The 27,723-nt window shown below is 37.8% G+C and overlaps 1 protein-coding gene across 1 annotated transcript; it reads left to right on the forward strand.

The window, feature by feature from the left end:
• Positions 1-27,723, forward strand: PI15 (peptidase inhibitor 15). The gene is made up of 6 exons (XM_005509204.3): positions 1-237; positions 795-1,136; positions 19,075-19,193; positions 19,465-19,597; positions 19,741-19,856; positions 22,865-27,723. The coding sequence occupies exons 2-6, from the start codon at positions 864-866 to the stop codon at positions 22,998-23,000; spliced, it is 777 nt and encodes a 258-aa protein (XP_005509261.1). The 5' UTR covers positions 1-237; positions 795-863; the 3' UTR covers positions 23,001-27,723.

Here is a 27,723-nt window from a genome sequence, read left to right on the forward strand (position 1 = left end):
CAGAGACCTTCAGAGAAACTGCCTGTTCTGGCTCATACAGGCTGTAACATATAAAAGCTGTTAGCAGCTCCTGTGGCCAGAAGCTTCAAAACCAGCAGAATTCTGTTCTTTGGGGGTTTGTAATAAGAGACACCCTTCACAGAGGTTCATATCATCATATAGGAGAGTGCTATATATACTGGGAGAACAATAGACTGTATTGGTTTTTTTTTTTTCTTTTCTTGGTAATATCCAGAGGTAAGCCATTCAGCTCAGTAAGTTTGCTTTGCATGCAGTTTTATCAATGCTCATCACATTTTGCTGAAGTTAAGATTTGAATGCTGTTTATAAGATGTCCTGCTTTCATGCTTTATATGTTGTCTTTTGCCTACTAGTTTATCTGTGCCACATTGTGTCAAAACAATCCATGCATATGGGGTAGGCATAGACTAGCATGTATTTTTCATTTTCAGTGGAAAACATTCTGTGAGGTTTCTTGGAGTCTCCCCATTTAAGATTTATAGTGTGATTTATGGACTGATCTTGTGTGATAGCACTGTCACTATTTCAGTGATACTACTAGCTCTGTTCATGTAATCCATGGTACCATGATACTTCATTTTGTGTGTTCGTAGTAAGGACATATTTTCACTTAATATGGTTATTAAAAATTGTTCAGTAACACATATTCTGACTAGATTGTTTTTATGATTGAGCTGACAGACAGAATCATTTTCTGATCACAGCCTGCCAGTTCAGTTTTTATTGCTGCTTAGATGTACAGAATCACATCTTTGACATCTTCTCTTCTACAGATCTGTTTTCTACTGCCCTGACTTAAAGCAGAGTACCTCTGTGGCCTATCTTCCTCCTTTGGCCCCAAAATGACAGTAATCACTGCAATCAGTTGTGCTTTCTTATTTTCCATTCTCTGTGAAACAAGTGCATTAGCGTTACCCAACTCCACTGACCTACTCCTGTCAGATAATAATTTCACTGACATTGAGACAGCTTTGGCAGCTCATCTGGACTCTGCAAAAATTCCCAAAGCCAGGCGGAAGCGCTACATTTCACAGAATGACATGATTGCCATTCTTGATTATCATAATCAAGTCAGAGGCAAAGTTTTCCCACCTGCTTCCAACATGGAATATATGGTAAGTGAACTTTGTTTATTTCAAAGTAAAGCAAACTGTAAGTCAGTGATTTCATTAAAAAAAAATAAAATTATGAAGGTTTAATTAAGTTGACAAATGATTTTTAACTATTATTGCTTGCTAAATACTGAACTCTGAACATCTCACTTGCCCTGTTGAATTTTCATTTCGATAAATAGTCCCAATCAAGCTTCTGGGATGGAAGTAAATAGAGTTGTGAGTTAACTGCTTGTTGGTCTGAGGAATAATATGTAATCACAACATGTGATTGCATGTGCTTAAGGTGCTAATCATTAGTAGCCCCATTGCTTTTGTGGAGTACACAGTCATTGCCCTGATGTCTGCAAAAAGGTAACCAATGATCATTTCAAATTTCTTTCACACATAATACTTTCAGAGATAATATGGTAAAAATATATTTGCAAAGTAATTGATCTGATGCACTGTTTGTCTCATGCTCATGTGTTTTACTTACTGCATATTTTTGTGTTCACTGAATACTTCATTTTTTCCATCGAATACAATGCATCTTTTAAATGTTTCTCTAATGTGAAGGTTTTAAATGTGCTCAAAATGTTATGCTTGTGGCAGGCACCTTTTCCCCTTATTGGCAAATACTCATTACGTGAATGATCTGTTCCCGCAGGTATGATAGAAGTTATTCATTCACTGTGATTTCATACTTGGCACTACTAGCTAAAGCAGCATGTTTGCTATTTTGTGTTCCAACTTTGAATGCATGCATACTGTGGAGCTCTAATGTTAAACACAGGTTGGCCGAGCAGAAATTTTTTTACCTTCTAAATAAGGTATTCAAACTGTTTGGAAAGCACAGACAGGTTGTGTCAGCACCTTAATATCTGCTTAAAGTCAGAGAGTTTCTCATGTGACAACAGATGGTTAACGTGTTTGAGAAACAAGACACCATCAGCTTGACATAAAAAGAGGATAACAGTAATAACAACTCCTCCTTTTTAGCTGCTAATGACTAACAATTTGGACATCTTTCTATCACAGACGTTACCTAAATCTGGATTTGATCATATAACCCACTTAGCACATCCCAGCAGCAGCTCAAAATGCTGACTGCACTCAAAACATTGCAGTATGAAGACCTGTTGCCATACCATAGCCTGAGTTTGAAGTTTGCTTAAGTGGAAAGGTCAGATACAGAAAAAACAGAGAGGTTAGAAGTCAAGCTCAGTCATCATTTTCATTGCTGTGCTCTCCACTGACATTTCCTTTGATTCTGCATAAATAAACTTTGTTGTAATGTCTGAGGGAATGGCAGCCTACCATGCCCTTCCTTGGCTTGTGTGTTTTAGAAATGTGCTCCTGCAGTCTGGTTAAGTGAAGCCAGCACCCTGTCATATTCCCAAGAGTTTTGTAAGTGCAATGTTCTTAGCCTGTTCAGTAAAACAAAACAAAACAAAACAAAACCAACAAAAAAAATAACCAACCCCAAAAAACCAAACAAACAAAAAAACAAACTTCAAAAGCAATCTTCCTTGATTAAATCTATTTTAATGCACTTGTATGCATAAACTATCGAGACTTTACCTATATTGGTTGGGTATTCTGCTGCAGCTCTGCTCTGCAATGATGCTATGCTAAGTTTGATATAAAGTCAAGACTGAAGCCATGCTCTTTACGTCTTACATGTTATACATTTCCTTGCCAATTTTACTGTTGCATTCACCAGTACCGACCAGCCATACGATGTACTTGTGTTCCCGTCAGCATCAGCCCCATTAGTAGTCTCAAGGGCAAGGTCTAAGGCTTTCTCTCATGTGTGGTTTTCCAGTCTGAAAGTACTTTGTGACTTCATGTTGCAGAATTCAGAGCAGCACTTCAATCCACGTAGGTAATGATCCAGAGCACAAGTTGAACGTGGATCCTCAAGTGACAGCCATCCCCTTTGCCACCAATTCTCTTCCAGAATTTAGTCAGTCTGTGTGTGTGTCCCGTGTAACTTTACAGAAAAACGAACAAACAAACAAACAAACAACAGTAAGCAACATCCCACATAGCTTGCTCTAGCCATGGTAGCATTTATTTAACTTCTTAACTCCATGGCTACAGTAACATTTTAGTAAGAAGGTCTTGAAGATGACATAGTGCTGTATGCCACACCAAGACTAGGGACCCCTGTATCAATAATGGCCATCTGAATCTTTCTTTGGTTTCTGTATAGTTTCAGTGGATGGCATGGTGTCTGTTGTGTCTTATGGGAATGTAAGGTTGCTGCTGATATATATAAAAAAATGTGTCACTCAATACTCATTTGCATAAATAAGACAACAAACACTTTGTCATTACTGGCAGACAATGTGCACTGTGCTTAAAAGAACCTCACAGAGTGTGTGCTTCTGTCCTGAATACTATGGAAAAGTGCAGTGGCAGTGATGAAAATGGTCTTTCCCATTTCCCCTAACAATGACTAAAAGGATGTCACATGTTAGAAAGCTGGAATTACAAATGCAATAGTTTGGGGAAATCTCTTGTGTGTTGAAGTAGAGAAGGACTAAGCAGTTTGGAAGCACAAGAAAAAGATGTTTTCTTATCTTCTCTCTGTCCACAGTCTTATTAAATTGTGTTTACTTTTTTTTTTTTTTCCTAATCTTGTTAAGAACTCTGTTCTTATGAATTGCTGTAACACATTCTCACTTCTGTACAGTTCCATTTGCACTTTCTTCTCCACTGGTAAGAGCTTAGGGTTTAGCTGTATGGGTTGGTACTCATGATTCCAGTTCTCCATACTCAATCTTTTTGGGGCCTTTTCTCCTTGACACATTCTGTTCCTTTCCCTGATGCAGTCTGTTTCTCACATGTTCAGTTCATTTGTAGATACTTTGAACTACTTGGGCATTATTCAATCTGCCCCACTGTCTTGAAATTTTGTGTGCCGTAGGACTTGGGAAGAGAGGTCCCGAAGAATGGCTTTGAATGCACATGCATTAGGCAGGGGAGGTTCTGATGAGCACTGCAGTAACAGAGCTGGGGCATTGTTTTAATTCTCTTTGGGAGAGGTGAGTCTCAGTGCAGCTCCAACCTGCTGTTGTATGCAGTCCCCAATGTGACTGGAGAGTTGGGGAGTCTAAAGCAATGATGGGAGGCATTGTTCTATTATCAATACTTAGCAAAAGAAATAGGTGTGTCTTATGCCAATGACACTTTGAGTCATCTTTCTCTTGGGATATCAGAACCTTATGAGTCAGTCTTTAAAGTGGTACTCATTTTGATTCTGGTTTTGGCACTGCTGATGCCTTCAATTGGAAGTTTTTCTGCAAATACAAGTCTAGAGTTAGTGCATATATGAAGGAAAGAGAAGTGGAACAACTTTCACACCTCTTCTACTTTCAGGTAGAAGTAATGACCACTTATGTGTTTATTTATTAATTTTAATTCGTGTCTTCTTATGATACCCTTAATTATTCTTCATCCCAACACTGTCATTCTGCAGTCTTTGGTTGTGCTATAAAAGGTGATGTCATACCTGCAGAAAGAAAGATTAGATTACATCGTCTTTTTGATCTGGCAAAGGGTGAATATCATGCGCTTGGCTTTGCATGCTTCTTCTGGAGAAAGCAGAAAGGTTCCATGCAATTTATGACTCAGAAGAAGTGTGTTGTAGAATTTCCTGTAGCTCTCTAGTGTGGAAGGTATGTAAATCTGAAAATCTAGACGAGGTCTGTGAACAAGCAAATCCCTTTCTCTGAATGCTGATTCTGTACTGTAGAGGCCTGTGTTGCCTTTCTGGAACATCTCGGCTACTTGGGAGACCAGTATGGATCTGCAATATATTGCCAGCTGAAATTAGGGTCTGATAAAGCGTGTCATTTAGTATGCGTTGGTGCTGTATTTAGACTTCCAAAACATTTGGGAATGAAATACCTGTTCCTTTGAGAATCCAGTATAATTTTTACCCTCTCTACAATCATCCCCACTTGAGGCCAGCTTTTTAAAAGTCCATGTGTTCTTTGTTGCAGCCCACATCCCTGTGTGCATGAAAAACCTGTCTGAGCAGGTGCTTACTTACACACAGGCACTCTCTTTACAGTTTAACATTCGCCAAGCAGAAGGAGTAACTCTTATATAACTGGGCCTTAATGAGCATTGAACACTGTCCTTCATGGCATTCCTGTAGGCAAAGTGGGAAAATCTGTTCTAGTTAAGAGTACTCTCAGGTGATGTGAATAACTTGCTAAAGAGCTATATGGGACATTGTGAGTAGTTCACTGATGGCCCTGCAAGGATAGGTCCTGGGCCCAGTACTGATCAACATCCTTTGTAGACTGGCAGTAGCGTGTCTGAAGTATAATAGATGGCATAGGATTGCACACTCGAAAACATGAAGCTGAATGTTTGTGGAATACTGTGTGAAGATTTTAAGAGCAGAAAAATGCTCTCGATAAACTTGAGCCTGCTTATGTATAGAAGATATTCTGACATAGTTTCAATTAATTTTTGTTCAGTGATTGCATAAATGCACTTATATATTTGGGGAAATCTACCCCTCATTGAACATGTTACTTTGTAGGACTCAAAAGAGTAAAAGATTCCCAGACTAGCCTGAAATGAGTTAGTTTGGGTAACTACAAATTATTTCATGGCAGCATAAAGATAATTTCTCATGAGCTGGTGGCAGACGAGCTGGGAGTGGAGAATCTGAGCCTATTCATTTCTAGTAAATCCACATGAAAGACTGTGATAAAATGAGCAAAGGAAATGAGCTGTTGTTCTAAAATAAAAGTAATTGTGTTCCAAAAGAAACTCCTATAGTCCTATGAAGGAGTCCATGTGAGTCATGGGGGAAATCTGTTCACTCTCTATGGCCCACCAGTGACCTTCTTTGCTGAGGGGATGAATTTGGAGACTTTGCTTCCTGTCCATGAAGATCTACAGACAACTTACAAAGTCAGGTCAGAGAAGCCAAATTAGTGGTCACAAATGTAAATAACTGCATTATTATTTCACTCATAAATTTGAAAGTCTTGCTAAAATTTTCTTTCTGTCAAGGTGATCTTAAAAATTCTATGAATATGCAGTAGGTGATGGGTAAGACAAAATGAAAAAAAAAAAAAAGGCACTGCAAAAAAACCCCAAACACTTCAAGTTTTCCAAAGTGCTATTTAATACCTGAAGTCTTTAATATGGGCATAGAAAAAGTGAGTTAATTTGGCTTTCTTTTCAATTCAAAAGCATTTGTGATAAATAAGCTTCTCAATTTGTTTGCGTACTTCTTGCTGTTGTCAGTGTGGTTTCTTACAAACCATTCTAAATCTTAGAGGACAAGTTGTTCTTGAATTGTTTGCCCTGGCTCATCTACATGGTCCCACTGAAATCATCCATGTCTGTAAGTAAGCATTGCAGGGCTAGTTCCTTCAAGATTTATGTCTAATGAGTTGGATATGATCTCTTAATTCATGTAGTTTATCCCTGCCTTGTTACAGGACTTCCTTTTGCATTAAATACATATGGTTTTCATCTTGTCTACTCCTGAACACATATAGTGATGCTGTCTCAGTCACATCTCTTGGCAAATGTTTTACTTTAGGAATAAAAAAGATTTCCAAATGTCTAACCTAAATATTTCCCTCCAAAACTCAGATAATTAATCTTTATATGCACTTTTTAACTACTCAATAGAATTTCTCTCCTTTTTCATTTCAAACATTACCCTTTACGTATTTACTGACAGTTTTCTTGGCATTAATTAAGATGCATGCATACATATAATGTTTCCTTAATTTCCATGTGCATGTCTTAAAATACTTCTGCATATTGGAGCAAATTGCAATTGCATTCCATTTACAGCTCTTTTGTTAAATCAGTGAACAGAACCCTTAAATGTCAAAGCAGATTACGCCCATCATTTTAACACAAGTGCCATAATGCAATGGAGAATTTACTCTAGAATTTACTGGCAGCCTACTTTTTCCACTGAATAGCCCTGTTCCCATAAATCCTATGTATATGGTGAAGGGTGAAATAAAGTAATCAGATGATGAATCAGGGTACACAGATCTTAATCTGCTTTTTATCACGCCAGAGCACAAAGTAAATCTAAGTATCCCCAGTCTTCTGCGAGCTCAGAGCTTCCTCACTGTAGTCCACCTATCCCAATTTGCCATGGCTTTTAGCTAGCTGTATGTTGGGAATTCACAAGCGAGGTGAGACCAAATGAGAAGGGATGTAATGGTGAAATGTGTTCACTGGTTCCAGTTTCTCCCTCCTACCACTTGTGTTTCTGTTTAGCCAACTGATTAAGTCCCTTCTTCCTGGTGCCAAAACCCAGCACCAGGAGTGTCTCAAGATCACGGGCTAATGGATTCTGGAATAAAAATTCTCCCAGAAAATTAGAAGAAAACAGAAAGAACTGATGTGGTTTACAACAGTTACAGTTGGGCCTCTGCATGACAGCTTCAAAAGGAAGCAGTAATTTTCCAGCATACTCAGCCTTTTTCTGGAGCGGAGGTAAAACATGGCAACTGATGGTAAGCTGAAAGAAAGCAAGAGTAGATGGAACTTACTTTCTGCTAATTTTGGAGCAGTATAGTTACTTAGCTTTCTTTTACTTCACAGGTGAGTATATCCACTTATCTATTTTCTACTGCACCGCTGTCAATAATACAATGCTGTACAGCTCATTGACTGTCAGTGAGATGCAAGACGCTGCCCATTTTTCTAGCAGAGTTTTATCTAGAAAAGGTTAGGAAGCCCCATTTCGTCTCAGTAACTAAACTGGTATTGATCTAGGGTCAAATTAAAGTTGATGCCAGCTATAACAAGTACAAAATCCATTGGTTATGGTCAGAATGAATGACAGAAGACCTATTGGTTGAACAGAAAGGGTCTTTCCTGGAAAGGACTCCTTGCAAAATCTGAAGTACTTCCCCAAAAATGCTATTGTTGATAAATATTGTGATAAAGAATGACTGTGTTAAACTTGCTTTGGTATTAGAGCTCCTTTTCCAGTGATTTATGCATAAGAATTTTAAAACATCCTTCTTGATGGTGTTTTAGAAGAGAATATTTACATTATTTAAATTTAGTATTAGCAGAAAGCCTTCTAGGAGTTTAAGCAAACAAAAAACAACCTAGTAAAGTCTCAGATAGAAAAGCAGCCTGCCCAGAGCCCTCAGATTAGACATTCCTTTATTATTAAATGTAGCACCTCTTGAACTTCTTGGCTAAAAACAGAGACAGGGCATTTTTCACAAGAATCTTGATCCAAAGTACACAGTGCTTTGTTTGATACATGAATGGAGATGGTAGTAACCTTACACCTCTCAACATTTTTATCCTCTTTCTGTACCTGAAAAGAAAAACTGAAAAGAAGAATAATCTATCCAGATCTACGGAAAAGTGTATCCTAAATACAGCAAAAGATGGAAACCCCAGGATAACCGCTTGTTCACATTTTGCACACAGAATACTGTCTTCAGCACAGGCACCTCCATGTATAAATGCATCTGCACGTGCCCTGGGATGGGATTTGAGGTTTATTTTAACTCAATTGAGAATGAACTGGTTTTGTACCTCTATCTGTACAGTGATATCTGTTAATCTGTATCAAGAGAAAGAATCTCAATTTGAGCTTTCTTCTTCTGAGAACAAAGAACTATTGTTTTTATTCTTCATCCTGCAGAAAGAAGAAAGAAGTTGCTATGTGTTTTCTTTTATGTCATGCTGCCATAACTTTCAGTTAGAGCTACTTAGATAATAATAAGTGTTTTCTTTGAAAGCTTTTAAAGAAATTAAGAACATTTCTGTTTTAATGAAAAACTTCAGTGGTTAGTGACAAAAATATGTGGATGATTTTTTTTTTTCATATAGAAGAGAAACAAGGCACAACAAAAGAAATGCATTTTTCATTCACATTTTATGGTTTTGAGAAAAGGCAATTTTCTCTGATGATATTTGAAATGATAGAGGTCAGACACCTTCCTTTTCAGACTTACGACCAATTGTCAGGGTGACATGGATCTAGACAAAGTTTGGTCCTTTTTGTTACCACTTCTGAGATAAGCTCTTGCCAACTAAAATACGTCTTGCAGTAGGTTAGGAAAGCACTGAGTATTTTAAGATATGTAGCTCTGATATTTAACTTTTCCAAAAGCTAAACAAATAATAACATATCAGGGAAGCTTATTGTTATTAAATCTGACAGCCTAGCAATTTTCTTTGTTTCTTCTTGTTTAAAAGGCTGGTGCCAAACATGAAAAGAAATGCAGACAACCTTTGGAAGAAACAAATTGACTATTAGCAGTGGTCAAGCTTCAAATGATAGGAGTTTGAATTTGGACCAGATAGACACCCAGGAATATGAACTTCTGTATAAAATACAGACTTGAATTTTCATAAGAAAAGAAATGCTGGCAAAGAAGTTTCTTGGACATCTGTCTGGTGATGCCCAGATTACTATAAGACAGACCTTCTAATTCTGAGCCCTTCAGAACTGTGAATCAGATGTTTGGAGGTTTGGTTATATCAGAGTAAATTGACTATAGAACACTGGACAATTTTACTTTGGGTTGCAGTAGAGTAATGGACAAGCAGCTTGATGTATTAACCCCCTATTTATTTGCCAAGGAACGAAGTGTAGAACTTCAATTCCCATCAGTATTTTTTTTCTCTAGAGGGTAGACTTTGGCAATTTTCTGTGTAAATTTTCTAATTGGTACCTAATGTATTTAGGAAAGAACTTGCACATGTAGTAGACACCAATTACAGTATGCACAGTAAAATTTCTAACAGGTGGCAGTTGAGAGCAAAAAGTATTCATATTCTTAGAGAGAGAGAGAGCACGAAGTCCAAATGATCTCAGAGCCCAAATAAATATATACAGTTTGCCAAATCTCTCTATAAATTCCAATGAGCTCATATGTATTCATCACACAGTATACACTGAAAAAAAGTGAGGTTCTTTCAGTCACTCTGCTGAAAAAGCATGTAGGCAGAAAGGCTGGTGGGCTATTTTATTAAGCTTTGTGCCAGATTTGGGGTAGTGAACATGGTGTGGGGTCCTACAGAAAGCCTCTGAACTGAAAATGCTACAGGCTTGGCTATGCAAAAGAGAAAGGGAGCAGTTGTGCAAGGGACCTTTGTGTGCCCTGCACACTGCTGTGGGATTTCTGAGAAATGGCCATCGTGTGTGCAAGCGGTATGGCTGGTGCAAGGCTGCACGGCTGAATGACCCATGAGGACAAGACCTGCGTCTTGGAGGGTAGCAGCCTACATCTGCTAATCCGTTCTGGGGCTTGCGCTAACAGCTGTGGAGCACGGCTGCACAGATGTGCTGGACATGTCGGATTTCATCCCTTAGCTTCCTAATGTTTTTCTCACAGGAAGAAATCACTTGAAGTGAGGTTTTCTTCTTTCTCACTTGCTGCTGTTCTGGAAGTAAGCTTTTAATCTTCACCTGGGCAAACAAGCAGAAGCACAGGGCTAAAGGAGAATAAAATTGGTTTTTTGACTGATCACTGCTAAAATAAGGTCCTACTGGCCACCTCTCTGAGGTACATGGGATCTATTGTGGATGTGTTTGAGCCGAATAACAATCTGAAGACACAGGAAAAATAAACTAATGATGAATAAGATGCCAAAACTGACAAATAGCCACTTTCTGTTACTGCAAAATATGACAGTGTTGCCATGCAACTGTATTAAAATTGCACATCCAACACTTCATTTGCAATCTCGTTATGTTACTGCAGTTGTGTAAAGGACCTGTTGAAGAAGAGTACTCCCCCTGTTTGTTCTGGGTTTGCATTCAAACCTGTACATGGTGCTTGTCACTCCAGCTGCACCATCAGTGGCAGCCAGCTGAGAGGCTGGTCACACAGCAGCTGTCTTGACATTACAGACAGCAGCCCCAGCCCAATGCGCACAGGGAATTCCCAGAAAGGTAGTGACTGACCAGGATGTGTGTGTTTCTCTTAAACTACTTGCTTTGCCACTGAGAAATATGCAGTGTTACCTTAGTTGATACGTCATATTAAAAGAAAAACAAAAAACAAAAAACAAAATAAACCCCACAAACCAAACCAAACCAAACCAAAATAAAACCGACAAAATGAAACAATAAAAAACCCCAAACAAACAAACAACAACAAACCCACCCCAAATCCAAAGTACTGAGGGCTGCTGCTGGTATTTGGTATTCAGAGTGATGCTCAGCTGAGATTCTCTTGTACTCTTGTGCAAGTGAGGGGATCTTCCTTGCTACTGGCAACACAATCGAGCCAGGAAAGATTAAGGATTAAGGATTATGATGGCAAAAGAAATATGGAAGCACAGTTCTGTAGTGCTTGAATGCTTTAAAATGATCATTAGCAGATGCCATAGGCTCTCAAGTTAAAGATGTATCTATGGATTCCCCAGGTAGCTCATCTCTCCTGGCTACGCAGCCTGTCGGCTGACAGCCTCAACGAATGAGTGCTCCTACTTCTCCCCCTTTTTTTTTCCACATTTTTTTTGGTGGCCATGAGGGCTGCAAAGTTAAATGCTTCTAAAAATATCCAGTTTAAACACAGCTATCCACACAGAATGAGAAAAGCATTAACACGGTGTATCACTGTGTATTCTGCTCACAAATTGTTGGTACCTGTTACCATCAATAACCATGTCAGGGTACTAGCAGGGAAGAGTAAAGTTCATTGCCATTTGCTTTGGTGATGATGTATCTCTCTCATACAACAAGGCATGCATAAAGACATAACAATACTACGTGAGATATTTTCTTTTGTCACTGGAAGTTTGCTTTCTGAACTACAGAGAAGGTATCTGATTAATCTGAAAACAGGTTAATTTTTTTCTCTGAAAATCAGGAAATCAGGAAAAACAAAAATTAAAAATGCTTCAGCTTTCTCATGGAAAGTTATCCTTGACTAAATGGTCATCCCTGTCTGAATAATAGTACTTCTTTTTGCACACATTGCATAATGAAGAACCAGACTACCAAAGGTTAAGTTGATATATATATATTTTTTTTTTCTCACTCTCCATATTTGCCAAGAATAATGGATCTTAACTTTCTCCTCTTCCGAATTCTGAACTTTAAGGACAACTTGCAAAGGGATGCAATTCCACTTGACAGTGTCGGTCATTCTTTCTCAGGTGTGGCATCTCTAGTGAGGGCAAATAAAATGTTAGATTTCAATTTACTTTTTCAGCTCTAAAAGTATTACTGGTTTAAGTATCTGTTTTGCTTGGAAGGTATTTTACTGCTTGAATTAATACTTTTTGTCTACCTGTAAGAAAGCCGAAATAAACATTTTAGCCGCATATACTTAATTTTTACTTTTGAAGTAGTGAGTCATGAGAAAAAGACAACATAACGTCACTCTTATAGAAAGTAAATGCAGCAAAGTGTTGACAGATTTTGTGGATGACTTTGGAAGAAGCCAGTAATTCCTTTATGTGGGAAGTGAAAAAAAATCAAAGCATGTTTTGCAGAATTTATGAATCAGATTATAAATCTGAGGACAGGTATCGTCAAAATGGAAAGAGAAAATTATGAATTGTCTTTCTTTTTTTCTTTGACAGTGTGTTGAAGGGATGTAACAGAAATGCATGCCCACTTTGATGTTTATAGAGCAGATAGACTTTTTTCCATTTTAAAATTATGAAATGTTGAAATTCTGCTTATTTTTCAAATAGTGAGGAGGTATCCTCTTTCAGAATAGGAAACAAGTCATTAACATTTTCTGGTCTACATAAAAGCCATTTAGGGATATAACACTTTTACACTTGCAGGGGTAGAGATTGTCTGTTTTTTAAGAAAAGCATCCATCAAGGGTCTATGTGAAGTTCTGAGACATTCCTCCTTTCCTTTCTTGACTTAGCTAGTGATACTTGGGATGATGTATAACATCTCAGAACTCATTTGCATCACTCAAAGTATGAGAGAAAGCCTTAACAGAGTAAGGAAGCCTTCTCTCTCCTGTCTTTTTATAAAATGTTTTAAAAGTTCTCATTAAAACAATGAGAAACCTTGTGACATATTAAGAAGACACTAAAGTAATAGTCATACAGGGCCACTGTCATGATTGAACTTTTCCTCTTATTTCAACAAATTATGAAATTAATATTCATTAAATGCACCTGTACTATGTGTTATATTTCTAGATCTTCCAGCTATGGAAAAATCTCTCAGAAAATGACCAGACGTAGCCTTTTGTCCAGATGTTGTCATACTTTGTATGGCCAAGCTGAGCTCAGAGACATGCTTACTGCTTTCTGGCGCGCTGTGGAATGCAAACTGAGATCTTACAAAGTTAGCTTGAAACCCAGTGTTTTAGTACTGGTTACAGGCAGTAATATTGTGGTGACTGTGTTTGGACTGTCTTACTGAGACAGGTTAGTTTAAGGAGAAAACACAGTTATGTCATGAGCTTCACTGATATCCAGAGGTCCTGAATCAGACCTTACACAAGAAAAACATTTAGTTTCCTAACCTTTATGTAATTACACAGTACATATATTATGAAGCCAGACTAAGACTCCAGCCTGTGTGCAGCAAAACTGAGAGGTGCTTCATAAAAAGAGAAGCACCTTATGGAGGGTCTGACATGAAATATTTCATCTAGTCATACTGAAGGCCTATAGTGAATACACATCCCCCTTTAATAAAGCTACATGTCCCAAATGACATGGTTCCTTGATACCATCAAAATCCTGAGGCCTGATATTTTGTTAGCACCAATGATGGACTCCAGACCCTGAGAAAGTTGCTTTGAATCCCTGCTTTCTTTTAGTGTAATTTAACCATCATTCAGAGATGTTCTCAGGACAGTTTGCATGTTCAGACTGTGCTAACAGCTGCTGCAGTAGTGAATTTAAAGCTAGGAATATGAAACTTTTTACTTTTCAGGTAAAATTACCACAAAGTAAATGTCTCCACACTAGCAATGTGCTTTCACTAATACTGCAGTCCTTTAGAAAGTCTGTAGTAAGAACAAGTGATTTGGATTAGGAGACCTCTATTTAATTTGTCTTGCATACACTTGTTCAATGTTTTCTATTCAAAGTAGTGAGGTTGCGATCTGAAGTATCTTGTTGCTTTCAGCTTTATCTCCTGTTCTGCAACAGGGTTTGCCCCCTCAGATGTGTTGAGCAGGGTATCAAGAGAAAGCTACTCGGTTTAAATGATTGGTATTAGGGGTACAATTCTGACTGTAATGAGAATGAGAAGAACTTTGCTTCTAAGTTCAAATTATAGTTAAAAATGGTTATGCACACCATTCCTCAAATTAAAGAATAGCTATTCATGTAGGAAGGGAACAGCCAAATACTGTTCAACAAATGTTGCAGATAGATCTTTGTAACATTGCAGTTAATTCTCTTCTCTTTCTTCATCATAATGTTTATTCAGCTTCACCGTTGTTTGAATACCTAAGAAGACAGTTGTGACCAGGACCTCCTGTTCCAACAAAGCTGTTCCAACAAAGAACAAAAGAGCAGCTCCATCCCTTGCACATATAAATTACCAGAACAACTGAGAGACAGCTACAGAAAGAGCTGCAGGAAGTGGAGGGGGGTGCAAGGGGACTGTGATCCACAACATTAAAATGCTTTTCTTGGGGAAGGAAGTTCACTTTTTTGGACTTTAAAAAATGTCATTCAACATCAAAGAAATTTTATTTTACAGTCCATTGCTTATTATACATTAGGGGAATAACAGAATTTATTTTAGTATTTGTCTACAGAATGAAGGAAAACAAAACAAAACAAAAAACCCATGAAAAACAACAACAACAAAAAACCCAACCATCTTGGGTGAAATTCTGGACTCACTGGCAAAATTCCTGCTGGTTTTATTAATGGTAAGAATTTATTACTGACTCTCAACCAGCATGTGCTATGTGAATGTAGAGAACACTCCAGAGCTGCCTCATAAAACCTCGTAAACTGATCTCTTGTGTTGAGACTCCCTGTGTAGAAGCACTGGCCTGTTCCCTGTATTCAGTCTGCTTGGCAATTTTCAAGTGAAGTGTAGTTTTGCAGTGTTGTTTTGCAGGGAGCAGTGTAGAGGGCACAGTCAGACAGCTTTCTAGGAAAATAATCTTTGGCTGAGGAAAGAAAAATAAATTGGCCAAAGGATGTTCACTTGAAGTTGCCAGTAGAAATGTGATGATACACTTAACTCTTATCACATCTCAGTTTGACCCAGTTGAGGGGTGGGGAGGGTTTCCAGGCTGGACCAAATCAGTGGTCTGGAGAGTCTGAGAGGATCTTTATACTGGAAAGAAGGTGACTGCTTCCTCAGCTGCTAATGATCTAGCAAATGAAGATTTGCTATCCCCAGGGCGAGAATGAGCAGTTTGGCACTGACAGTTTGCATGATTAACATTTGAAGATGAGTCATCTCCTCAGTCCTTGATCCACTGTGTATGCAAATCTTTTTCCTTTTTGCCATTTGCAGTTTTATGTTCATGTCATGCAGCATGTTCAATAGTAACATTGAATTGACCATCGTTTCAGAGTTTATGATTTTGTTTATCATGCTGTTTTTTAAAATTCTTTGCTAATTGTCTTGAGCTCTTTTATTTATCCTCATACAGAAATTGCCTCTCTGGCTTTCAGGTTACTTTGGCTTCTCTTTTTAAGATATTTTTCTGTTTCTTTATGTGCTATTTATCAGTTTACTACAATGAAGCCTCATGGATTAAAAAATCTATATGTCCTTGCCTTTTTATCTTACACACCCATAACAGGGGACTGAACAGTGATACAAATTAATACAAATGTAGACTCAGGATCAGATTTATTTTGAAATGGGTGAACTAACGGTACAGTCTTTGACAGTTTATAACAGGGGTGTCAAACTAATTTTCCCCATGGGCCACATCAGCCTCGTGGTTCCCTTTAAAGGGCCGAGTGTAATTTTAGGACTGTATAGATGTAGGAGTAGTTACACTTAGAAGATTTTAAGTCATTATGAGATAATATTTTTTTCTGCTTCAGCCCATATTAATTATTTGCCTTTTCTTGTGGAGATGGTCTAGGTCTAGTCCTAGGGGGACTGAGACCACAATTTTTTCTGGGAAAATAAAAGTAAAATAAGAAAGGTCCAGCACTTCATCTTCTCCCATGAAATACAAATGATTTACACAACCAGAGGGAACTCTACAAGGGCTGTTCACCAGCCTGTTAATAAAGGAATGGAGGAAATTAAAAAATGCTGCACATGCTCCCCTCCCACTTATTTCTTGCTCAGTTGTTATTTTCTTTCTTCATCTTTCTTCTATGTTTGTCAAAAATTTCATATGTCCAGAGAGTGGTCAAGTGTGAATAGATAATGGAAAGCAGAGCACACAATATATCACTGTAAAGTTTACTAGTCAAACCCACAACTTTTACCTGTTTCAAACAACTCTCTGAAACTTCATCTATCAAATGCTGCAGATGATTCTTGAGAACCAGAAAATGAAGCTAAGGAGAAACTGAAGTGGACTATCAGTGCTCACTGTCTAAGGTGGGGGCCATGCCTCATTTAGAAGGGGCATTAATAAGGAAACTAATCCAGTCTTCACATTTCTATCAAACACTTAACATGCTAATTTGCAAGGCAATTTAGTACATGAAAATATGCTGTGTAGAAATCAGGAGCTCGGTGCTATTTGTGCAAATACAGTACACATTTAGATTATTGTGGGACTGCAGCCAGGTCACTTGGGAGCAAGCACGCAAACCTCATGTTCAGCCTCCTGGCAGGGAGCACTCGTGCCAGAAGCATGATTAATCCCAGCAGAGGAGGGTGTTTATGGGGTGTCACAGTCCTGGCGGAGCTGCCCTGTATGGATGCACACCAGGCAGCTGTGTTTGGACCCATGCGCTGGATCCTTGTGCTCCTCCGTTTGCCTGGGCCTGGGTGGGCTCCAAGCACTGACCGTGGCCCTGCTCTCACGCACTCTTCCTAGGCACATTTTTATACTTGTACCTATTGTTGTCCCTGCCTTTAAGCACTTTTTATGGGATCACTGATATACCACAGAGATTATAAAGAGTTTTTTTTACACTGGCCACATGCAGCTAATTGACTTAATATCAGAGGTACAAAGCTGAACAAATGTCTGTACACAGTTCTTTTCCCCTTGGGCCTTGGAGCATGTCCTGGGTTTTGGATGGTTCTGTAGCAGCTCCACGTTCCCTCACCTTTACCCTAGTGCTCCTGCTTAGCCTTTCTCTTCCCAAGCTATAGACTTATCTCTAACTCCTCCAAGAAACTCAGTTTTTCAGAGCTGAAGTCAAAGTATTTCCTGGCTTGAAGACCATTCCTTCTTAGCATGCTTCTTCCTAACACTTCTCCTTTTTTGTCCTTTTACTGGCAATTTGCTTTGACTTTGTTCTGTGACATTTACATACAGGTGTGAAGTAAATCTGCTTTGCTTTAAGCACCATCCATCTTACTTTCCATAAGGTAGGTCCTCTTGAATGGAAGATCAATTGTGTTAAGGGTTTGTATTAATCCTGTTGAACTTCAGCTTTAATCTAGGGGGCATCTCACCCACTCCATACCGGCAAAAGCTTGGATCAATGAGAAAGCAATTTCATGCAATTGACTAAATTTTGTCATTTTCACTTAGAGAAATTTCACAAACTACCAGACAGAAGTCAGGTCATGAATTACTGTCCTAGTCCATGATCTGCGGTCTGTCTTGCACTCTGCAGGTTTGTGAAATTAAACCTCTGAATTCAGTGTTAGAAATCATTATTAGCTGATAGAACAGAAAATATTTGTGATGTGGGCTGCCTTGTCCTTTGATAAGTTTTTTCTGAATTTGTCTGTTATTTCATACTTCAAAGAGTATACTCTCTGTTTTGTAGCCACTCAAGATTTATGAGTTTGTGTTTTTCTTTAAAAAGCTGTAATGGGCTGTGTAGGCAATTTTACCACATTCTGTTCCTGTCTTTCTATTAATACTTGCAATTCACTAAAACTGCCCTGCACCAAAACACTCCACTCGAGGTATGTGAATAGCACATCTAATTCCAGGATCTACTGCCTACTTGAGTATCACTCATCACTAATATGTACTAGGATTTCTGTGTAGCTGTAATATAGCAGTGAGATATTCTTTATCTAGAGCTCCAACAACACAGTAGTTTCTGTTGCTGATATCTCCATTATTAATGAGACATCCTATTTGTTGTGGGGTAAAGAGTGGAGTTACAAATCAAACATGTAAGTGAGCAGGAAAAGCATTTAAATGAGACAGTGTTTTAAGTTCACTTGTCATATTCCTACCATTGGAAGAGAACTTAAGAGGTCAAATTGTCTCTTCTTACAGAGCTCTTATATTTCTATTCCAGGCAGGGAGCAATGTCAGCTCCCACGCAGAACAAAATGATGAAACTCGTACCACACCTGGAAACTATCCATAGTCTTTACATTTGTGGAATCCCTTTTCTTGACCTTGTGGCCTCAAATATGAAAAGCTGCCACACACCTTCTCTCTCACTGTAGATACTCCCTGAGGTCCTGTTTCAAATGTGTTGGGGTTTTGTGGGGTTTGTAATACCTGTGCTGACTTGTTCTTCCCTGTGTACCTCACCTCTTTAACTACCATCTGAGTACTGTCTGTGTTTCATTTCTCTCCACACATGGATCTCATCAACACAGAAGGGAAAATGATAGTAGAATGCCTGTTCAGGGAAGGTTCCTTTTGTCAGAAAAAAAGGGAGCCATCTGAATACTTGGCTTCCCCTGATGATGTGGGCAGGAATTCTGTCCAGCATTAGGGACAGATTAGGGATCCTGTATATACTGCCCTTCAGTTTTCTGAAATCAAGAGCTCTGAGCCTATATTACACATCTGATGTGTTACGATAGCGTATTTGTGATGTAAGATACCTACTTCTTGTGTTCTTGCACTCTGATTGCTATTTGTTTTTTTTCTGTTCTATTGTTATGAATATTTTATTTTATCAGGTTTGGGATGAAACTCTTGCCAAATCTGCAGAGGCTTGGGCTGCTACATGCATTTGGGACCATGGACCTTCCTACTTACTGAGATTCTTGGGCCAGAACTTGTCTGTAAGAACTGGAAGGTAGGCAGATACCGTATAAAACAATTATTTTGTCAGCCTTTGAGAACCAGGTCTTAGACAGATGCAAGTGTCATCCAGTATTCTAACAATAATTAATATTAATATATGTTCATTTGGCTTAAGAATATTATTGCTTAATACTATGCCCCTAGTGAGGCATGGAGAAATGTGCATTTAGGTGACTTGCATCAGAGGAATTAGCAGCTGAAAGTTCCAAGATACCTCAAACTAAAATGACATGTTTTCCCTCCTGTTTTTCAAACAAACCCAGGTATCGATCTATTCTCCAGTTGGTAAAGCCATGGTATGATGAGGTGAAGGATTATGCTTTCCCTTATCCTCAGGATTGCAACCCCAGGTGCCCCATGCGATGTTATGGACCCATGTGCACCCATTACACACAGGTTATATAAATTACATTCTTCTATTCAAAATCTACCGTCCAAAGCTGGACTTTTCTGTGATGTATTTATAGCTCTCTCAAATAAATGTATATATATATATTTATTTTCAATATGGACTTCACCAATAATAAATATTTATTCAGATGGTTTGGGCCACTTCCAATCGCATAGGCTGCGCAATCCACACATGCCACAATATGAACGTCTGGGGATCTGTTTGGCGACGAGCTGTTTACTTGGTATGCAACTATGCCCCAAAGTGAGTTACTTTCTTTTAATATTATTTTTATTCTTTATGCATGTTTTGGTCCTCTCATAGGACTGTTTACTGCTTTTTCTACAGCTTGACCTCTATTTGTGCTTTTTCTGCAAGCTGCGTATTCATTTTAACTTTACATCTGAATATACAGAAAATGCATGACTTTGGTATACAAGGAAGAAAAAGAAGCAATTTGATGTGTATGGAAAAAAACCCAAAAACTTGTTTTCTATTGTTGTTGTTATTATAATTCTTTTTGTCTTCCTCCTTTATGCTGATTCCACTTTACTTTCAATTCCTTCTTTCTTCTACCTGTTTTATATAGACTCCTGATGAGCTAGACTTCCTGAGGTAAGCAATTGCACTATAGATCAGGCCCTTGATTTACTCTAAACATGTTGTTGCCCACCAGATACTTTTGTTTATGACCATGGTGCATAATGGCATCCATAGCACAGGTTTCCTACGAAGTCCATCTACCTAAGCTCAGTGTCTACAAATCTCATCTTGCCCATAGTAGAGTCTTTCAAAGTACAGGCCAAGTATAGGTGGCCCTATATTAGACAGCTGTGCAGGAATCTATGTTAGGTTGAAATGAAGAAGTGAATTTTCTCCCAGTGTTTCCTTGATATCGTCCCAAACTTACAGTCAGTTTCAGAATGCATCATTAAAGTGTAGCTCTGTGAGAGCTTTGATTTCAGGTCTTGTTTGGATGAGCACTTCAAAAGCAGCATGGACAGTGTAAATGGCTTGTTTCTCTGAATGTATAATATCAGACAAAGCCATAGTTCTGTATAGGAATCTAAGTATAATTAATTGAGCATGTTTTCCATAAACTCTCAGTGGCACAGCTCCATTTGTGGCAAAGAATATGCAGGAATATATCATTATTCTAGCTGTTACAAGAGTAAAAGAATTTTTAAAGATTTTTCAACTTAAAAAAAGAAGATAGGATTTAGTAAGAGAAGTGACTTGGAAAAAACAAACAAACAATCAAACCAACCCTCTGGAAATCAAAGAGATTTCTCTGTCCTTTTGTCTTAAAAATCTATTAGAAAAAGTTGGTAAAAAATGAATGTAAGGGGTATCAGGCAGCAAAATCTGTATTTTATTTTTACATGGACAAGGTGAAATCAAAGTTTATAACAGAAACCCAAATTCTATTTTTTGCATATGTCCATTTAAAAAAAATTACTAAAAATTGCGGACTTCCTAGTGTACATCTTTCATGCTCATATGTAGGAAAATAATGGGTTTATATATTAAGCATTATTGAAAACTGATGCATCGTTTGTGTATCAGTTAACAATGTTTTAATGAAAACTTATATTTTCTCAGTCTAAAAATCCCACTGTTTCTCAAACAGCAAACCAAAGCCTGGAGTTATAAGCTTCTTCTTTGGATGAGATTTTGAGTAGATCTTTGTTTCATAGGTAGTGGAACTGGGATTTTCACATCTACTTCTTGCACAGCCACAAAAAGGATATTGAGTGGTCTTGCCTGGCTTAAGTTTATATTCCTAATAATTAATTGAGTTAAGGACATTAGATTTAGAGTCCTGGGCACACATGTAGAAGACTCTTTGCCATATAAGGGGTGTGTCCTTCTGAGTAACCAGCACATCAGAAACTCCTCTAAAGATGAAAGTGGTGAATATTGTAGACCCAACCTGAGTTATTAAGATTGGAATTTGGCAAAGATTCAGGATTTAGAACTCAAGTAATTTTCACTGATACCATGCTGTAATGCTAAAAAATATCTATGTTTCTGAAATCAAGAAAAAAAGAGTAAGTAGGATAGTTGCAAAGTTTAGAAAGGCCCTGTATCTGGTTATCTAATGGACTTGCACAAATCAGCCATGTGTTGCATAGCAAATGAAGCAGAAAGCAGTTTTTAGCAAACTCTTTCTGGACTTCCGTGTCTGTTATCAAACTAAATATATTCCCTGAGCACCTAGTCTGCTGTACCCATTTGGAAGAGAAATCGGAATGAGCAAATTATTTGAGAGATTCCTATGTTCTTCCAAGGCATAACCCAGACCAGGGCTTTTGATCCAATGATATTGGCTGAGAGGTGGGGGATGAGAAAATGTTTCATAAATAATTGCATTACTCACTGCTATACCACGTCATATGCAAACTAGAGGAAAGTTCTCTGTTCAGTGAGACATAACATTTAAATAAAAATCTAATTTTAACTTTCTGCCTACATCACGAGTGTTACATGAATCTCTAAAAGCCTGGTGTTTATATAAGCACCTTAAAGTCTGGATGTATTTTTCAGATGTTTCTAGATCTTTCAGAGTTACTTCTTTTCACACTGTCGCTCTCCAGACTTGTACACCTTTCCCCCCAGGCTCTATTACACAGCTGTATTCACCAGATGGAAGCCCTCCTTCTCATCTGTTAACACCTGTGAGACCACTACAAGTGCCCCAATACAGTTATTTTTAATACATTACTGGTGCAAACATTTTTCATCTTCCCTTTTCTCTAACCATGAATTCAGCCTCAGAGATTCACAATGTGGACCCAGGGTAGTGCAACCTGAGAATAAGATTTTGCTCAGTTCATTTTTCCACTTTCCAAAACCAAGCTTTTAAGATAACAGCCAGACAAAAATAGTGCTCAAGAAAACCTTGCACCAATGCATCTGTTGCTCATTTCTCATAAATATAGCCCTTGGGTAAAAAATACTCTGTCTCAGGCTCGGAAAGTCAAAACTCACTTGACTGTAGCAAAGGAAAGAGGACTAGGACATCACTGCAAATGCTAAAGGATATGGAGTGGACCACAGGCCTGGGGTGATATGGTAATTCTGCTGTTTTGGGGAACTGGTACATCAATGTTTGTCAGTAACCTGCAGAAATCTATCCATATGTGTTTTCACTAACAGGGCATTTATCACTGAAGATATTAAGTTTAATAGCTCAAAACAAGTATGATTTAATTATTTTTTTTCTTCCTCTCTGAAATCACTGAGCATTCTTTTCCCTTTTTTCTTTTCAGGGGGAATTGGATTGGAGAAGCACCATATAAAGTAGGAGTCCCATGTTCTGCTTGTCCTCCAAGCTATGGAGGTTCTTGTACCAACAATCTTTGTTTCCCAGGAGTAACATCAAACTACTTATACTGGTTTAAATAAGTTAAGTTTTACATTATTTTTGAAAGAAAATGAATGAGTAACAAGAAGCTTGTATGTTGAATTTTGCACATATTATATATAGAGAGATATTGTAATAATACTCTGATGTTTTCTTTTTGTATGCTTTTGTATAATTAGCTTTCAAAGTATAGTATAATTTGGTTTTAACACTTTGGGATTTAAGACTAGCATTAACCCTCTTACATTTTATTAATGGAGAGCGAACTAATTTTCACCTTAGCAAGTGTAGATTCCTGAAGATTAGGTTATGTTAAAAGCACATTAAAAGATAGAATGTTACTTCCTTTTAAAAACAGTAGCTCCAGAAAGAGAAGGGTCATTGTTTAATACTGTGCTTTAAAAATGGAGTGTGACGTGCAAAGCAACTCACGCTCCCAGTGGTTTCTCCCTTTTACACTCATGCTTTCAACTGCAATGTCAATGGGACTCAGCAGAGGAAAACACGTGCAAGAGCAACTGCAGGATATTACCTACCTCATGCACAACATCAACCCATTTAGAACAGGAGTGTCAAACTCATTTTCACCGGAGGCCACATCAGCCTTGCAGTTGCCTTCAAGCAAGACTGCATAAATGTAGGAGTAGTTACAGCCCTAAAATTACATTCAGCCCTTTGAAGGCAACTGCGAGGCTGATGTGGCCCCAGTGGAAATGAGTTTGACACCCCTGCTTTATGGCATTCCAGGAGTTCAGCACACGGCTGCTGCTATCATCAATGATGCCTGTGTGTAGACAGGAAAAGTAGAGCGAATGAGGAGCCACACTGGCCAAGATGAAGTGGCTATTAACTCAAACACCTAAAGTCTTAACTAGATAGAAAGCTACGTCGTTATACTGGTATAATAACACAGCCTAACTCTACCTTCCTGTGTTTCTGAGCACAGTCATAGTGGTATAATGGTACTTTGCAGCAGTATATTTATTCTTGTACAGGAAATTTAAAGATTATATTGCTACAAATCATGATATATTGATAAATGACATTTGTACTGTCGTTTACACTATTAGTTTGCTTACCTGACTGAAACTCAGCCAGGTAAAACTTTCAAGGAGAGATCAGACGCAAAAGTAGATAAGAAGATTTCTGAATTAAAGACATCAGACAACTTTAAAACCTCATACAGATATGTGACAAAAATTCCAAATTTCTAAAGCAACTAGCGGTGTCCTTTAAAATATATTGCGCTGCTTCCTTAAAATATCTGTATGAATTAATAAAAACTAAATTGGTTTATTCATACCTTTTCTGCCAAAAACTGAACACCTCATGGGGGCTCACTAGAATATTTATGAAGAGGACCTACACTTTAAGCTTGAATATTATACAGGTAGTTTTCTTGAAAAACAGATTATAAAAAGGAGAAAATCAAATGTCTGCCATAACTACTATGTCATTGAAATAGCCTTGAGTTTGGCTTTATATTGCGGGGCAGAATGTCCTCCACTTTAAATATATGTGTTTAGCCTGATTGCACTACTACATTTAGAAATTTATGAACTTTGAAAAGCAATACTGATAATTTCAGTAGCAAGCAGATAATTTCACTAGTGCTACATATGTATATGTCTTTAATTCACAAATTCAGTCCATATGAGGATGTTTGAGACAGTCTGCCACCAGAATAACAAGTATTATATTGATGATATAAAAAGAAAGATCAGAGTTTGAATTCTTTACATCAGTTTTTCTTTTTCTCCAGCAAGATAGCTGTGTGGGGGAATGGGCTCTACAGCATGTGAAACATAACAGCCTCTCTCCATCTAGCCATAATCTGATGCCTCAGAGAATGTCAGCAACTGATCTATGGCTCTTCAGACATTTCTGATTTAGCGACACTTCTGTATCTGACAGGACAATGACTAGACAAGTATATTGTCTTAAAATGTGTCTATGTTTTAAAAGAACAACACTTGTAATATTCTACTAATTTTTATCCTAACAGTTATAATGTAAATGGTTTTCTGTTTGGTTTCAAAGGAGCTTGGACTTGGACGGTGCTCAATCAGTCAAGCACTTTGGCTGAGTAAAATCCAGTCCCATTTTGGGAGTGAAACGCGACCTCTTTGTGTCATCTGTGCACACATTGAAAGAATTCAGTGAGATAAAACTACTCAGTGGGTCACTAGCCCTCAGCCAGCCCAATTTTTCACAAAGATGCATGGGACAAATACTATTTTGTTCTGCTTAAGAAATCTTCTCTAGAGGTAAAGAGAGCACAGTTAAAACAGTACATCTAGTGTGTTGGTGGTTTTTTTATTGTTTTGTTTTGTTTTGTTTTAATTACAAGACAGGAAGCAGAGCATAAGCAAAAGTTCAGGTTAAGCTGTGGAGCTTACAACAGTAATCTAACAATAAATGACTATGCACTTTGGAACTTGCAACTTGTATGTTGTATGGTACACTCTCCAAACAGGACTAGACATTGTAAATTAATTTATAATTCTGTAATTCAGCTGAAAATATTTGAACGGGTATATTTGTTATCGTATCTGTTACTTTTTAAGTTGCTACAAATATCTTGATTTTGTGGAATATAGAAATGTTTCTGTGGATATAGAAAACTTTGTTTTTAACATTCAGATATGCAGGTTTTTTCACAATATCCAACAATGGTGCTAGGGATTAACTATTGTAATCACACTGTAACTGACAGCAGCAAAAAATGATCTGAGCATAAACTATTTCATACAAGCAGCTCCTGATAAAACCAGCCACAAGCACTTAAGTATTAGCTGAATGTTTTTCGTTGAACAGAGAGGATTACAACTAATCAGATAATTGATTGCCACACAAAATTTGCCCTTCCACTTCATTTAATAAGTGGTTTATTGAAGGCCTCTGTGTATTACCTATTTGAATCACCCCAATTTCTATATTCTTTTTTTTCTCTTGGGTTGGGTTATGACAATGCCAATAAAGCTCTGCTTTGCTTGCCAGTGTCAGTACTGCCTGACTGATTAACTGACACCAAGTGCTGATAGAACAAAAGTACTGAAGTGTGCAAAAGACTTCAGATGTCTTCAGCAGTATATCCACTCTGACACTTGCTGAAGTAATTTCTTGGTGAGTTCAAGGTTATGCTGGGGGAAACTACACCCAGCTGCTGTTCTGCAAGATTTATACCAATTCCTTCTGAGCAGTGTGGTGTGCCTTTAAAGACAAAGAAATTAGCTCAGACTTCTGTTCTAAATATAAAATTATGAAAGTATACACACACTAAAGGCTAAAAATATATTTTATCAAAATACTGTGAGAGGCATAAGAGTAAAAATGAAGTATCTGAGTGCAGCTGTTTATAATATTTGCCTCATTTAAACATCTAAGGTGATGGGTAGCAATTGATACCTTTTGGTGCTAACCTATATGTTCTGGTGCTGAAGTTATACATTATTTTTGTGGAAGATGAGGTTTACTTCCAATATTACCATATACACTCCAGTGTTTGTGAGATCTTTTTTAGCTAAGCATATAATTTTCTATCACTAGGCCAGATTTGCTTTCAAAGTTCCTTTTTATGGTTGTTTCAGGATCTAATGAAAGTTTTATGTGCATCAGAAAGGAAAATGTATTCCTGTTCAAAACCAAAACAAGCAGCACCCTCCCCTCATCACAGCAGTGAAGTGCCTGTGGAACAAATTATGGAGAGAGTAAGATCTCCGACAGTCATGACTTCAGATTGATGCTGAGCAGGTTTTAGTGATACCAAGTTCTCTCTTTGGGGTAATAAATGACTTCAGAAAACCCAGGCTTGACCTTGCATACTTCTCCTTGGCAAGCTGTGTGTTCCTCTTCTCTGAGATCAGTTTGTTTGCTTCTGAATTCGAGATGAGTTGGATTAGTGAAAATCATGGGAGGTTTAACATAACTTTTGCAGGAGTGAGAAAGTTGGACACTATGAGAGCTTCATGGACAGCAAAATTAGACTTCATATGCCATCCCCTACCAACACTGCGAAATACCATGGAACTCTGAAAGAGGAAGCCTCTCAGAGCGAATGTGTTCTATACCACAGCTGGGACCTAATGGAAAGAAATATATCTGTATCTCTATCCATATCTATGTCTATAGACAAATGGATAGATAGGTAGATATATCTGTTTATATATGACCTCCAAGGATCAGGTTGCAAGCATGGATGCCCTCTTGTGGTTGAGAATGCCAAGATATTGGTTTGATTTTATAGGAACCCAAAAGATTTTAAGACTTTTTAAAAACAAACAAATGCAGGCTTAATTTGTTTCCTTTAAAAATTTTGGCCTTGATTTTAAAGACACATGAATTAGTCTGTTTGTTTTCTTTGAGAAATGAGGCCCATTGTATAACTCCACCATTTCTTAGTTTTACATGATTTCTAAGTACAGAACTCAACCACAGTTATATTTGCTGTTGATTACCTATAATACGAAATTTTCTAAATATCAGATTAAACAAAGGTATTGAGATGCAAGAAGAATTTTTAGAGGTGTTAAATCAGATATAGTTTTTAAAAAACAGAATGTGGGAAGCCTCATTACTCAGATATTTAATTCTAATGATCCCTAATAAAAAAGTTTTAAAGTCCCAAATTACAACTGGAATTTGCCCATTATTGCTAAGTTTTCAAGACAAAACTGTTAGTTTCCTCTTCTAGAATGAAAAGATCTCATAGAATCCAATCATACAGCATTTTTATGGTGCATTTTGGAACTGTGCAAAACAGAA

This window comes from Columba livia, chromosome 2, assembly GCF_036013475.1.
Source record: "Columba livia isolate bColLiv1 breed racing homer chromosome 2, bColLiv1.pat.W.v2, whole genome shotgun sequence".
Taxonomy (NCBI): domain Eukaryota; kingdom Metazoa; phylum Chordata; class Aves; order Columbiformes; family Columbidae; genus Columba; species Columba livia.

Coding starts and splice junctions, on each gene's coding strand:
- PI15 (XM_005509204.3), top strand. CDS start 864: ATGACAGTAATCACTGCAATCAGTTGTGCTTTCTTATTTTCCATTCTC. Junction 1,137..19,074: donor CTTCCAACATGGAATATATG/GTAAGTGAACTT, acceptor TTATTTTATCAG/GTTTGGGATGAAACTCTTGC. Junction 19,598..19,740: donor TGTGCACCCATTACACACAG/GTTATATAAATT, acceptor ATATTTATTCAG/ATGGTTTGGGCCACTTCCAA.